The 16250-nt window shown below is 47.3% G+C and overlaps 1 protein-coding gene across 1 annotated transcript; it reads left to right on the forward strand.

The window, feature by feature from the left end:
• The first annotated feature begins 695 nt into the window (after positions 1–695).
• LOC138352689 (piggyBac transposable element-derived protein 4-like) lies at positions 696–11816 on the forward strand. Its single transcript, XM_069305267.1, has 2 exons — positions 696–1998; positions 11569–11816. The coding sequence occupies exons 1-2, from the start codon at positions 696–698 to the stop codon at positions 11814–11816; spliced, it is 1551 nt and encodes a 516-aa protein (XP_069161368.1).
• The last annotated feature ends 4434 nt before the right edge of the window (positions 11817–16250 follow it).

Below are 16250 nucleotides of genomic sequence, written 5' to 3' on the forward strand. Positions count from 1 at the left end.
GAACAGGGAGAGGTAGAATGCCACATGCGAGCATAAGACATGCCAGTGAAAGGGTGGAGACAGTGGACCTGGCATCTCGCTTCAGGAAAAGTCAAACGATCCCGGTGTTTCAAGTTGAGGACGGCTTCCTCAAGCTTGTAGTGAATACACATGCGGGAGAAGGTAGGGTGGGCCTCACCGCAATTGAGGCAGCGAGCCTGGGGAAAAGAGCACTCTTTCTTAAAGTGATTAATCGTCCCCACACATGGGGCATAGAGAGACAAGACTTGTGCATTTGAAGGCACCGTGCCTGCCTTCAAATGCTTTCCAGCACTTATTACAAAGTTTAGGAGAGGGGATGTGTTAATTAAAACACTTTTGCGCTTTCGATTAGAGATAACTCGTCACTGGTTTTTCTTACGATTCCGCATAACTGCCTACTTTTCTCGTCAATCGAAAAAATATTTCTATAAATTCCATTTTTTAACCGAAATGGATGGGGATACTCTCAGACTGTTCTCCATGAAATTCCCGTTCTCCCTCACAGAACACATGGCATCTCGGCCTACCCGGTCACGTGGTCGGCCCATTGTTTTGTTGACACGCCAAGTGCCCACACTGCGCTCCCCTCTCGCGGCAAACGTGACCCGTTTTACGCATTTATTTCCGTTCCGTTTCCGTTCTCGTGTACCTAAAACCCATTCAATACCTTCAACATGGATGCTGCACCAGGAACAAGCAGTGGAACGCAAAACAAAGGTAGGAAATCTAGGAAAGCAGAAGAGATCGCCAGGATTTTCGATCTGTATCGTGGGGTCAATCTCACTCCATCCAAGATTCCCGACGTTGTTGAAGCCTTTTCAGGGTCTTCTGATGATGATTTGGAGGCTGACGAACCGGAAAATGATGTTCTTTATGAGGTTTCCTCAAGTGATGAAGATATTTCGAGTGAGAGTGAGGATGAGAGTGATGAAGAAGCCCCAGCCCCGCCACGCGGTAACCGCACGTGTCCGGTACCAAAGAGGGCTAGGCTGGGTGATGAGTGGAATCGTAGCAATACTCCTCCCATCGTTGATGACTTTACTGCAACCCCTGGCCTAACAATTCCACTACCTGCTACTCCATTGCAGTTTTTACAATTATCTTTCACTAGAGCAGTGGTTGAATACTTAGCGTATGAAACAAATTTGCATGCCACACACGTCATACATCTCATGGCTGAGTCAGCAAGAAAAACGTGGAAACCAGTGTCGGTGAAAAAAATGACCCGATATTTGGCCCTGTGCATACTGATGGGCATAGTGAAGATGCCTACAATGAGGATGTACTGGCAGACGAATCAGATGTGGCATTGTCGATTCTTCAACTTGTTTATGTCCTCTGCTCGGTTCCAACACATTTCTAAGTTCTTCCACATGTATAACAAAAAAGGCGTTCCAGTGAATAATAGTGACCGATTGATAAAAGTTAGACCACTAATGGACTATTTTTCAGAAAAATTTGAATCTGTATATATCCCCAAAAAAGAATTGAGTCTCGATGAGGGTACAATGGCTTGGCGAGGCCGCCTCTCTTTCAAGGTCTACAATCCCAACAAGCCTGATAAATATGGTGTAAAATTTTATATGTTGGCCGAAGGGAAATCAGGCTACATATATAAATTTGATGTGTATTGTGGAATTGGAAAAACGACAGTGAAAACCGTGATGGGGTTGATGGCGCCCCTAGTCAACAAGGGTTATCATTTGTATATGGATAACTACTATAACTCGGTAAGCCTAACAGAACAATTACGTGAAGTTGGTGTTTACACATGTGGCACACTTAGACTCCAACGTGGCGCCCCCAAGGATCTGCAACAAGTTGTAATGGGTAAAATGGCAACCGACACGACCGTATACATGCGTAAGGATAACACCTTTGTTATAGTTTGGAAGGACAAGCGCCCCGTCTTTGTCATCACCAATATCCACAATGCCGACACTACTCAAGCACAGCGCAGGAAACGCGTTCGTAAAGGTGAGGGGAGAACTGGAGTAGAAATTGTGAAAATGAACAAACCCAAGGCCATAGTGGATTACAATAAGTTCATGAAAGGTGTTGATCATTTTGATCAAATGGTCAAATATTATGAGTTTGCAAGAAAAACCCACAAATGGACCAAGAAGATCACTTTCTATTTTCTGCAAATGGCCATGCACAATGCATACGCATTGTATAACCACTACTCAACAGATACAAAAAAACTAACACTATTAGAGTTTCACGCAGTAGGAATAAAAGCCTTATTGGCGTGGAACAGCAAGGAATGGCCAACAACAACAAGTATACCACATGTTCCCGACATAGATGCCAGCGCAGCTCCTCCTGCTGACGCGGCAGTTTCAACACCCGGGCCATCTGGTGCGAGGCGTCCTCTGTTCACCTCAACACCTAAAGCCCACTCATCAACCACAAATTCTGAAATGGACATGTTTCTGATTTCATAGAAGATTCTACTACAAGTTTGGTGGTTCCTGTAGAAGACAATATTCTTCCAGTGAATCAAAAAAATACAAGAATTATAGATTCAGAACAACGTCTCAACTACAAGTTGACGCATGAACTCGTGCACTTGGCTAAAAAAAAAAGATGCCGTGTTTGTTACAAGTCTGGCAAAAGGAGGGACGTGATATATGGATGTAAAACTTGTGATGTGGCACTGTGCGCTGCGCCTTGCTACACAAGGTACCACCGAAAAAAGATATTTTGGGTGGAGAAAAAATAACCACCGGCAACAGCTTCACTCCACCTAAGAAACATCAGATGAGCAACTTCAGGATCAGAAGCCTGAAGATGGTGGAGTGAAGAAAAAATGCTCAACTGTTGATCTTCAATCAACATCGACAGGGTAAGTACACCTATTTTGAATTTTTTATCATCTATAAGAAGTTATATTATATACGTTTTGTAGAGAATTTATTTGCGAATTTTTTGGTACCAGAATGAATATTATATCACATAAACTTCTATGAGTAAAAAAAAAAAAACAAAGTATGTTTGGGGGTGTGGCGGGTGTGGCTCTGGGTGTGGCGGTCGTGTGGCAGTGGGTTCTCTTTAGCCGTTGATATATCCAACACGTGGGAAATATTTGTATGTGTTATGTATATGTCTGTGTAGGGAATTTTACTGCGATCACTGTCATACAAATTATAAAATGTTTCAACATGTATAAACATGACAAACATCAAACGAACGAAAACAATGCGTTCGTTTCTGCCGCGAACGCATACTGAGCGACGTGGTTCTATATTTGGCGCTTCTCTTACACATGCTTTGTACAAATGTTATACATTTCATCTTATAGAAAATTTTATTGCGAACACATTGGTATAAAAACGAAATACGTACATAGAAAAGTAGGGTCAGGAAACGTATAAATGTATAAACTTTCCAAGCTTGATTTCCCCCCTGTGTTTTCGCCAGTGCGCTCCCGGCTAACTACTCTCCACTTCACACACTCTTGCGGGTGGGCAATTACCTATATTAAACATTCATATGCATATGTCCGTGTAGAGAATTTTATTGCGATTCCAAGGATACCAAAATTACCGATGTAGGACAACTGTAGGCTTCGCAACCATTAAGAGAGTGGAAACATTTTGTTGCTGTTTGGCGCTCTCGGCGAGTGATCTGCATAGTTTTTTATTTGGTGTTGATACTCCTTATGCTTGGGCGGCATTTTATAGGTATGCTCTTATAGATAATTTCAATGCGAATACAGTGATACCAAATTTAAATACGTGCGCCTTCAATTATTGTCAGGACAGTCAAGTAAGTAAGTAAGTAATTATCAAAAGAAGGCACCAAACCGGGAAGGCTATGTAGCACCATCAAATACGCAAAATAATCAGAGGGCGCTAAATATCACCAAGGATGCCAATACGAGAACAAAAACGCATAAGGCGAACGATATCAAAAGTATCCGAGTCACCAAGAATTCTATCCAGGGACAGGTGACCGCGAGGGGCGGTCGGAAAGCAAGACACACGCTCGTCCTGGAAGTCAGGACATTCAAGAAGGACATGCACGACCGTAAGAGGGACAATGCAACTAGGACAATAAGGAGCAGGGCGGCGCTCCATCAAGTGACCATGGGTTAAGCGAGTATGGCCAATACGCAACCTCGCCAGAGCTGTTTCCCACCGCCGGTTACGGTGGAAGGAGGACGGCCACGAGGAAACACAACATTTAAGAGTACGTAGCTTGTTACCAGTAACAGACAACCAAGAAGCCTGCCAACGGGTAAGGACTGAGGAATGGATAACCGGGTAAAAGTCGGAACACGGAATGCCTTTACGAGAGATGGGACAAGAGCGGACAGCTTCCTTAGCGGCAGCATCCGCACGCTCATTTAAAGACACGCCAATATGGCTGGGAACCCAACAAAACTCAACCGACTTAAATTTACTGTGAACGAGAAACAGCCAATGCTGAATCTCGACAACTACTGGATGAACTGGATTAAAGCACCCGAGAGCCATGAGGGCACTACGAGAGTCAACAACAACCACAAAGGAAGACTGACAACGAGAAAGCAGGAGACGAAGAGCATAGAGAATAGCATAAAGTTCCGCTGTAAAGATGCTAGTCTCCGGAGGCAAGCGACACATATAAGTGCGATCAGGAAAAACAACAGAGTACCCAACACCGTCCGCTGACTTAGACCCATCGGTGAAGACAGAAACGGAGCGGGAGTGAGAAGAAAAGTGCTCAAGGAAAAGGCGTTTTAGAACCGTAGGAGGGGTAAAAGCTTTAGTGATACGAGTCAAGGATGTACAAAACCGCGGAAGAGGGACCCTCCACGGGGGCAAAGAAGGAACAACACGAGGAGAAACACCAGAAATACGAACGGAAAGAGAATCCTGTAGGCGAGATAACCGGACAGAAAGAGGGAGGTGGTGAAGAGGAACAGGAACCGCAGGAGGGGTAAAAGTTAAAGCACGACAGAGGCGAGAGGAAGGATGTTGCAAGGACCGCGCAAGATAGCGAAGACAGTAGCGATCACGGCGGTCCTGGAGAGACAGGAAGCCAGTGTCAACATACAAGCTAAGGACGGGAGTCGAACGAAAGGCACCAGAACTGAGGCGCAACCCAGTATGGTGCAAAGCATCAAGACGGCGAAGAGTAGAAGGAGAAGCAGACGAGTAAGCAGGGCAACCATAATCGAGCTTAGACAGGACGAGAGAGGAATGTAAAGCAAGGAGAGTGCGCCTATCTGCCCCCCAAGAAGTATGGGACAAGACCCGAAGGAGGGTAAGGGCCTTAGAGCACTCAACACGGAGGTAAGAGATATGGGGAGACCAAGACAAACGAGTGTCAAGGAATAACCCCAAAAGCTTCGCGGAATCTTTGTATTCAAGGGGATGACCATAAAGTGACAAAGAGGGACGAAGAACAACCCGTTTCCGCGTAAAAGTCATGGCACAAGTCTTAGAAGTAGAGAACTTGAAGCCATGACCCGTGGCCCAAGACGACACGGCATCAATTGCAAGTTGAAGCCGGCGTTGAAGGAGAGGCGAATCATCACCCTGACAACAAAGGGTAAGATCATCGACATAGAGAGCGGAGAAGACACCAGAAGGAAGAGAGGAAAGAAGACCATTGAGGGCAACCAGAAAAAGAGTAGTGCTCAGAACACTACCCTGGGGCACACCTTCGTATTGCTGAAAAGAGGGAGACAGAGCGGTACCAAGGCGCACCCGAAAGGAACGACGAGAGAGGAAGCTGCGGAGAAAGAGAGGGAGATGACCACGAAGGCCAAAAGAATGAAGTTGAGATAGGATATGATAACGCCAAGTGGTGTCGTAAGCCTTTTCTAGGTCAAAAAGGACGGCAACAACGGAGGTCTTCGCAGCAAAAGCAGTACGAATATAGACCTCCAAGTTCACCAGGACATCTGTCGTGCTGCGGCACTTGCGGAAACCAAATTGAGAAGGGGAGAGGAGGTGATGGTGTTCCAGGAACCACATCAGACGAACGTTAACCATACGTTCAAAGAGTTTGCTGACACAACTTGTGAGAGCAATAGGGCGAAAGTCCTTAGGGGAAGTACCCAGAGACCCCGGTTTGCGAACAGGGAGGACAACGGCATCGAGCCAGTCCTCAGGGACTGACGACGACTCCCAGATCCGATTATACAGACTCAGTAAATACTGAGACGTGCTCGGAGGGAGATGGCGAAGCATCTCATAATGAATACCATCGGAGCCCGCCGCCGTAGAACCTCAGAGGGCCAGGGCAGAACGAAGTTCAGAGAGAGAGAAGGGATCATTATAGGGAAGCTGAAGATGAGTGCAGAAATCTAAAGGACGAGACTCAAGGACAGGTTTACGAAGAAGGAAAGATTGGGGAAGATGAAGACCAGAGCTAACAGAAGAAAAGTGGGAACCCAGTTCGGAAGCGACCTGCAACGGGTCCGCCACAAGAGTATCATGGAGGCGAAGGACCGGTGAAACATCGGGAACGAACTTACCCGCTATCTTGCGGATACGCTTCCAGATCTGGGCCAGAGGGGTTTCGGACGTAATTGTCGAGACATAAGATGCCCAACATTCACGTTTAGCCGTACGGATGGCCCTACGGGCCACCGCACTCGCTTTCCGAAAGAAAAGAAAAGAATCGGTCGTCTGCCGACGGCGGTGCTTCTTCCAGGCTGCACGCTTACAGCGGACAGCCCGAGCACAGTCCGCATTCCACCAGGGAACGCACTTCCGTGGACCCCGAGAGGAAGAGCGAGGAATAGAGCGGAGGGCAGCGTCGAAGACAGTGTCATGAAAAAGGAGGAGAGCGCGAGAGAGGGGCAGAAGGGAGAGGTCAGAGAGAGTAGCACTGAGGGAAAATAGGGTCCAGTCCGCCTTAGCAAACTGCCACCTAGGGAAAGAGAGGGAAGGGCGAAAAGAGAAAAAGGAAACAAGGATGGGGAAATGATCACTTCCATGGAGGTCATCAAGAACCTGCCACGTGAAATCTAAGTAAAGAGAAGAAGAGCAGAGAGAAAGATCAAGACAAAGGGTGCGAGTTCGAGAGTCCAAATGAGTGGGCTCACCAGAATTCAGAAGAGACAGGGAAGAAGAGAGGAGAAACGGCTCAAGGAGGCGACCCCGGGTATTCGTCAGATCGTCACCCCAAAGAGAATGACGACAATTGAAGTCACCCAGCAGGAGCACAGGCTCCGGCAAGGAGTCTAGGAGGTGTTTCAAATCAGGAAGAGAGAGCGGGACACTCGGGGGGAGATAAATGGAACAAACTGTGTACCATTTCCCCACAAAGATACGAGCAGCAGAACAATGGAGAGGCGAAGGAAAAAGTAAAGGAACAAAGGGAACATCTGCACGAATCAAGAGAGCAGAAGAATTAGAAGCCCCAGCAATGGCTGGGGGGGGGGGAGAGAAAGGAATAGCCACGAAAACGACCAGGACGAGCACCAAGCATTGGCTCCTGGAGACAGACACAAAGGGGCGAAAACCTCGAAATCAGAAGTTGGAGTTCGAGGAAATTGGCGTAATAACCTCGAACGTTCCATTGAAGAATGGACAACGACGGGAAGAGAAAGGACAAAAACAGAGAACAAGGAAGAAACAAAGGCGAAAGAGCAACAGAGCACGTTAAAGAATATCAGGGTCGGGATCAGGGTCAGCAAAGTCAGGGTTAGGGGGCATGGGTAAACTGAGCAAAGACGGAGGGAAGGAAACGGGAGAACAGATCAGAGGTGGGCGGGCGGGGTCCGGAGGAGGAGGAGGAAGAGGAGGAGACAACGGAGAGGAGCAGTCAAGGACAGCAGTAGGAAGAGGGGGAGTAGGAAGAGGGGGAGTAGAAAGAGGGGAGCGCACCCCAGCAAGAGCAGCAACCGAAAGGGAAGCAGGGGCCAAAGAAACCTCCATAGCAGGAACAGGGGGCGCAACCACTGAAACGGGAGGGGAAGGAGCAACAGAGCCAGAAGTAGGAGCTAAGGAAGAAAGCGAAGCCTTTTTACCCGCCGGGGAAGAGGAAGGAGAGGAGCCAGGCTTACGCTTCTGACTTAAAGAGACAGGTGTCCCAGCAACTACGTACCGAGCAACGGATTCCAGTGTCTCAACAGGAGAAGCCGAACGAGAGCACACACGACGGCCGTTAGGAGAGCGATGGACATCCGCCTGCACCGACAGGCGGCGGGGAGAGCCGATAGATGGAGGAAGAGGATGGGAAGGAGGATCGGAGGGGGACGAGGAAGAAGACACAGGAGACATGACAGACCGGGTTGAAAGAAGGGGAACCCCAGACAGAGGACCAGGAGGGGGACCCCTCGGGAAAGAACTCAAAGGAACAGAGGAGGGGGCAGTGGGCGTATCAGGGTCCAAGGCCCGGAAACGGTTGAGAGTCTGAGGAAGGGGGGAAGGACGAGGAGAGGAAGAGCGCAACACGCGAGCATAAGAGATGTTAGTATAAGGCGGGAGCCGGCGAACCTGGCGCCTCGCCTCAGGAAAAGACAAACGCTCCCGGTGCTTCAGGTTAAGGACGGCCGCCTCAAGCTTGTAATGGACACAGGCACGGGAGAACGTAGGATGGGCCTCACCGCAGTTGAGGCAGCGAGCTTGGGGAGAAGTGCACTCCGACTTAGAGTGACCTTCACTCCCACAGAAAGGACAGAGAGAGACAGTCCCAGAGCAGCGGAGGGCACCATGCCCAAACCTCCAGCACTTATTACAAAGTCGAGGAGAAGGAATATACTCCTGGACAGAGCACCTAGCACCAGCAAGAATGACAGAGGATGGAAGGGTCCTACCATCAAAGGTGATCTTCACAACGCGAAGGGGTTGACGGCGACGACCACGAGGGGGACGAGTAAACGAGTCAACCTGGAGGACAGAATGGCCTTGGGCATCAAGGATATGCCGAATATCATCGTGGCAATCCTGCAGATTCCGAACACCGGTTGCAACATGGGGTGGGAGGAGAATAGTGCCAACACTGGAATTCATCTGAACGTTCTTGGAGACCCGAACAGGGATCTCGCCAAGGCAAGATAAGGCAGCCAAGCGGGAAGCCGCATCCTGAGAAGGAGCAGCAACGACACGTGTACCGAGACGAGTGGGGTTGAAAGTAACACACGCATCCACGGAATCTACAAGATGCCGATGGAGGGAGAAATCGTCAGGAGGCGCAGAATCAAGAGGGAGGAGATCAAAGTATTTGGCCCATGAAGCAGGACCAAACAAGGCCTGATACGCATCAGCACGGGAAGGAATCGAGCGAGTGCGGTTGGGGCGCGAACGGCGTTGAGAACCCCTAGAGAGAGAGGGGTCAAAAGGCGCAGTAGTCACAACGAAAGACTTAGCCACACCAGGGGACGAAGTGGTCACCACCGGGGGCTGGAGGCTCGACCCAACCTCAGAGGAGGGAGGGGAGCTGGGGGAAGAAGTCAGGACGGTCAAAGGAGGAGCAAGGTCGGGGCCCAACGCAGCGGGAGCTTCAGAGCCTGGTCTTCCAATACAGGCCGACTCGGGGGCTTGGTCGCCCACCCCACGAGCCTGAGAGGGTACAACGGAAACATTCAACGACATAGAGACGAAAAGTGACAAATTCATCCACGAATGTGCCCCCATACCCACCATGGAGCCACAATTAGAGGCAGGACACCCAACAGGAAGCTATCGCTGATCATGCCGGGGCCCCCTAGGGGTGCGTCGTGAGTATACGCCCCACAAACGCCACCTTAAGAACCGTCAGTCCGTCGAGATCGGGTTCAGCGACGAAAGGGGGATTGACAATAAAAGGTTCCCCTCGCTCGAGACGTCGGGTACTACAGTTCTACGGGTGCAAGAGTATGCCTCCTCAAGCACCCGGGCGTCAAAATAGAAGAAGACCAAAGAAATAATCCAAAACAAGCAAAAGGTCGGCAGGAAACGACAAGCAGATAGGAGAAGAGGGGGGAGAAAAACGAAACATAAGGAAAAGGAAAAGCGATCCGGCACAATTGGAGAAGACAGCAGCAGGAGTGCAAGGCCAGAAAAGGACAGAGGACTGCCCAACGGAGCATCACACTCCGGCAGCCGTCCACCAAGCCCCCTCACGACGCCAACGGGCCGGAAGGGGAGGGGGTCAGGACAGTCAAAAGAGTGTACACTTTTTCGGTCTTACGCGTAGGCGCGCGAAGTGCCGAAAGCATCTAGGGTATTGATTTTTTTTGAGCGCCGAGAGCGCGAAAGTGTAGATAGTAATATGGGAATTGATTTGGAGGAAGGAAGTAATAAAAGTATGTGTTTGTGGGAGAAAAGAATTGGCAAAATTATCAGGGAAAGAGAAGGGCCTCAAAATAACAATTCACTTAGGGTATATTACACTAACACTAGAAGTCTAAGAAATAAAATAAACGTATTAAATGCTCTTGTCTGCACAGAAAAAATAGATATTATTGCACTTACCGAAACGTGGATTATTGTAGAAAATAGAGCTATTAGCTGAATATCAAATAAATGGATTTAAACTATTTCACACAGATGGATATATTAGACGAGGAGGGGGAGTAGCCATATATGTTAGGGACAATTTGAAATGTAGTCTCAAAGAGGGACTCAAAACTGAGCCACATACAGAAACTATTTGTATAGAATTAAACGAAAAAGCAAAAAATATTATAATAGGAGTTATATATAGGTCACCAAATTTAGACAGAATGGAAGCAAAGCATCTATGGGATGAAATATCTAGAGCATCTAGATCTAACAGTATTTATGTCATGGGTGACTTTAATTTTAGTGGAATAAACTGGTTGAACAAAACAGGGAATAATGAAGCAGATGATTTTCTAGAATTAATGGCCGATTGCTTTCTTACGCAACACATTAAGGAACCAACGCCGGGAAATAATATTTTAGATATAGTGTTAACTAACAGGAAAAAAAAATTAAGGACATCGAAATAGGGATTGAGCTAGGGAACAGTGATCATAAAGAAATCAGATTTAGCATTTAATGGAATAGATATGTAGGAGAAAATTCTGTTAAAGTGCCTGGTTTTCGAAAAGCTGATTTCAATAGCCTAAGAAATTTTTTGGGTTAAATAGATTGGAAAGTTTTGGGTATGGGGTGTGGGCCGGAATTGGAGCTAGACGTGAACCCAGCGATAGGTGATTTAAAAGAAGTTTTCGATGTGGATTCAAAATATATCCTATTTAAAAATATTCTAAGCAAAGCCCAGGAATGTAGTATACCATATAAATTGAATAGATCGAATACTAATGATCCAAAGTGGATTACAAAGGATCTAAAAATCTTATAGGTAAAAAGAGAGCGTGGTACAAAAGGATTAAGAATGGGGAAGTCAGTTTAAAACAGGAATTCGTACAACTGGTTAGAAATACTAAAAAAAGAGATAGGGAAAGCAAAAGAAACTATGAAGTTCGCATAGCAGAGCAAGCGAAGACAAATCCTAAAGGGTTTTTCCAGTTATACTGGACAAAGATTAGGGAAAGGATAGGTTCATTAAAAACTGAGACAGATCAAATAACAGATAGTGATGAAGAAATGAGTAGTATTTTTAATAAATATTTTATATCTGTATTTACTAAAGAGGAACTTAACAATATGCCTTCAGCCGAACAATTCTATGTGGGTGGGGACGAGGCCAGGTTGACTATTTTTGCAGTTACCAGGGAGGATGTAATTAAACAAATAGTAAAACTCAAACCAAACAAATTCCCAGGGCCGGATATAGTGTTTGCCAGGGTGCTTAATGAATGCAAAGAGGAGCTTTGCGACCCAATGTCTACCATATTTAATAAACCAATAGAGTCAAGCAGAGTGCCAGATTTATGTTAAGTTGCTAATAAGAACATAAGAACAAAGGCAACTGCAGAAGGTCTATTGGCCCATACGAGGATGCTCCTATTTATAACCACCCAATCCCACTCATATACATGTCTAACCCATACTTGAAACAATCGAGGGACCCCACCTCCACCATGTTACGCGGCAATTGGTTCCACAAATCAACAACCCTGTTACTGAACCAGTATTTACCCATGTCTTTCCTAAATTTAAACTTATCCAATTCATACCCATTGTTTCGTGTTCTGTCTTGTGTTGATACTTTTAATACCCTATTAATATCCCCTTTGTTATGTCCATTCATCCACTTGTAAACCTCTATCATGTCACCCCTAACTCTTCGCCTTTCCAGTGAATGCAAGTTAAGCTTTGTTAATCTTTCTTTATATGAAAGATTTCTAATTTGGGGAATTAACTTAGTCATTCTACGCTGGACACGTTCAAGTGAATTTATATCCATTCTATATTATGGCGACCAAAACTGAACTGCATAATCTAAATGGGGCCTAACCAGAGCAAGATATAGCTGAACAACAACACCAGGTGTCTTGTTACTAACGCTTCGATTAATAAATCCCAGTGTCCTATTTGCCTTATTACGCGACATTCAGGCATTGATCCTTTTGTTTTAAATTCTTACTTATCATAACTCCCAGATCCCTTTCGCAATCCGATCTCGCAATCTCAACACCATCTAGCTCGTATCTTGTAACTATCATCATTACCTAGCCTCAGAACTTTTCATTTATCAACATTAAACTGCTTCTGCCAATCTTTTGACCATTTCAAAACCCAATTTAGATCAACGTGAAGTGATAGTGAGTCTTCTTCTGTAGTAGAATAAACCGGGCCAGAACGTGTCCGTTTTGCTTTTCCTGATGAACACGATCTGGCCCCATGTATTTTCGTTACCCCGGTGGAGTAAGTAAGTAATTATCAAAAGAAGGCACCAAACCGGGAAGGCTATGTAGCACCATCAAATACGCAAAATAATCAGAGGGCGCTAAATATCACCAAGGATGCCAACATGAGAACAAAAAAGCATAAGGTGAACGATATCAAAAGTATCCGAGTCACCAAGAATTCTATCGAGGGACAGGTGACCGCGAGGGGCGGTCGGAAAGCAAGACACACGCTCGTCCTGGAAGTCAGGACATTCAAGAAGGACATGCACGACCGTAAGAGGGACAATGCAACTAGGACAATAAGGAGCAGGGCGGCGCTCCATCAAGTGACCATGGGTTAAGCGAGTATGGCCAATACGTAACCTCGCCAGAGCTGTTTCCCACCGCCGGTTACGGTGGAAGGAGGACTGCCACGAGGAAACACAACATTTAAGAGTACGTAGCTTGTTACAAGTAACAGACAACCAAGAAGCCTGCCAACGGGTAAGGACTGAGGAATGGATAACCGGGTAAAAGTCGGAATACGGAATGCCCTTACGAGAGATGGGACAAGAGCGGACAGCTTCCTTGGCGGCAGCATCCGCACGCTCATTTAAAGACACACCAATATGGCTGGGAACCCAACAAACCTCAACCGACTTAAATCTACTGTGAACGAGAAACAGCCAATGCTGGATCTCGACAACCACTGGATGAACCGGATTAAAGGACCCGAGAGCCAAGAGGGCACTACGAGAGTCAACAACAACTACAAAGGAAGACTGACAACGAGAAAGCAGGAGACGAAGAGCATAGAGAATAGCATAAAGTTCCGCTGTAAAGATGCTAGTCTCCGGAGGCAAGCGACACATAAAAGTGCGATCAGGAAAAACAACAGAGTAGCCAACACCGTCCACTGACTTAGACCCATCGGTGAAGACAGAAACGGAGCGGGAGTGAGAAGAAAGGTGCTCGAGGAAAAGGCGTTTTAGAACCGTAGGAGGGGTAAAAGCTTCAGTGATACGGGCCAAGGATGTACAAAACCGCGGAAGAGGGACCCTCCACGGGGGCAAAGAAGGAACAACACGAGGAGAAACATCAGAAATACGAACGGAAAGAGAATCGTGCAGGCGAGATAACCGGACAGAAAGAGGGAGGTGGTGAAGAGGAACAGGAACCGCAGGAGGGGTAAAAGTTAAAGCACGACAGAGGCGAGAGGAAGGATGTTGCAAGGACCGCGCAAGATAGCGAAGACAGTAGCGATCACGGCGGTCCTGGAGAGACAGGAAGCCAGTGTCAACATACAAGCTAAGGACAGGAGTCGAACGAAAGGCACCAGAACTGAGGCGCAACCCAGTATGGTGCAAAGCATCAAGACGGCGAAGAGTAGAAGGAGAAGCAGACGAGTAAGCAGGGCAACCATAATCGAGCTTAGACAGGACGAGATAGGAATGTAAAGCAAGGAGTGCGCGCCTATCTGCCCCCCAAGAAGTATGGGACAAGACCCGAAGGAGGGTAAGGGCCTTAGAGCACTCAACACGGAGGTAAGAGATATGGGGAGACCAAGACAAACGAGTGTCAAGGAATAACCCCAAAAGCTTCGCGGAATCTTTGTATTCAAGGGGATGACCATCAAGTGACAAAGAGGGACGAAGAACAACCCGTTTCCGCGTAAATGTCATGGCACAAGTCTTAGAAATAGAGAACTTGAAGCCATGATCAGTGGCCCAAGACGACACGGCATCAATTGCAAGTTGAAGCCGGCGTTGAAGGAGAGGCGAATCATCACCCTGACAACAAAGAGTAAGATCATCGACATAGAGAGCGGAGGAGACACTAGAAGGAAGAGAGGAAAGAAGACCATTGAGGGCAACCAGAAAAAGAGTAGTGCTCAGAACACTACCCTGGGGCACACCTTCGTATTGCTGAAAAGAGGGAGAGAGAGCGGTACCAAGGCGCACCCGAAAGGAACGACGAGAGAGGAAGCTGCGGAGAAAGAGAGGGAGATGACCACGAAGGCCAAAAGAATGAAGTTGAGATAGGATATGATAACGCCAAGTGGTGTCGTAAGCCTTTTCCAGGTCAAAAAGGACGGCAACAACGGAGGTCTTTGCAGCAAAAGCAGTACGAATATAGACCTCCAAGTTCACCAGGACATCTGTCGTGCTGCGGCACTTGCGGAAACCAAATTGAGAAGGGGAGAGGTGGTGATGGTGTTCCAGGAACCACATCAGACGAACGTTAATCATACGTTCAAAGAGTTTGCAGACACAACTTGTGAGAGCAATAGGGCGAAAGTAAGTAAGTAATTATCAAAAGAAGGCACCAAACCGGGAAGGCTATGTAGCACCAACAAATACGCAAAATAATCAGAGGGCGCTAAATATCACCAAGGATGCCAATACGAGAACAAAAACGCATAAGGCGAACGATATCAAAAGTATCCGAGTCACCAAGAATTCTATCGAGGGACAGGTGACCGCGAGGGGCGGTCGGAAAGCAAGACACACGCTCGTCCTGGAAGTCAGGACATTCAAGAAGGACATGCACGACCGTAAGAGGGACAATGCAACTAGGACAATAAGGAGCAGGGCGGCGCTCCATCAAGTGACCATGGGTTAAGCGAGTATGGCCAATACGCAACCTCGCCAGAGCTGTTTCCCACCGCCGGTTACGGTGGAAGGAGGACGGCCACGAGGAAACACAACATTTAATAGTACGTAGCTTGTTACCAGTAACAGACAACCAAGAAGCCTGCCAACGGGTAAGAACTGAGGAATGGATAACTGGGTAAAAGTCGGAATACGGAATGCCTTTACGAGAGATGGGACAAGAGCGGACAGCTTCCTTAGCGGCAGCATCCGCACGCTCATTTAAAGACACACCAATATGGCTGGGAACCCAACAAAACTCAACCGACTTAAATTTACTGTGAACGAGAAACAGCCAATGCTGGATCTCGACAACCACTGGATGAACCGGATTAAAGGACCCGAGAGCCATGAGGGCACTACGAGAGTCAACAACAACCACAAAGGAAGACTGACAACGAGAAAGCAGGAGACGAAGAGCATAGAGAATAGCATAAAGTTCCGCTGTAAAGATGCTAGTCTCCGGAGGCAAGCGACACATATAAGTGCGATCAGGAAAAACAACAGAGTAGCCAACACCGTCCGCTGACTTAGACCCATCGGTGAAGACAGAAACGGAGCGGGAGTGAGAAGAAAAGTGCTCGAGGAAAAGGCGTTTTAGAACCGTAGGAGGGGTAAAAGCTTTAGTGATACGGGTCAAGGAAGTACAAAACCGCGGAAGAGGGACCCTCCACGGGGGCAAAGAAGGAACAACACGAGGAGAAACATCAGAAATACGAACGGAGAGAGAATCCTGTAGGCGAGATAACCGGACAGAAAGTGGGAGGTGGTGAAGAGGAACAGGAACCGCAGGAGGGGTAAAAGTTAAAGCACGACAGAGGCGAGAGGAAGGATGTTGCAAGGACCGCGCAAGATAGCGAAGACAGTAGCGATCACGGCTGTCCTGGAGA

The sequence above is a fragment of the Procambarus clarkii genome, chromosome 54, assembly GCF_040958095.1.
Source record: "Procambarus clarkii isolate CNS0578487 chromosome 54, FALCON_Pclarkii_2.0, whole genome shotgun sequence".
Taxonomy (NCBI): Eukaryota; Metazoa; Arthropoda; class Malacostraca; order Decapoda; family Cambaridae; genus Procambarus; species Procambarus clarkii.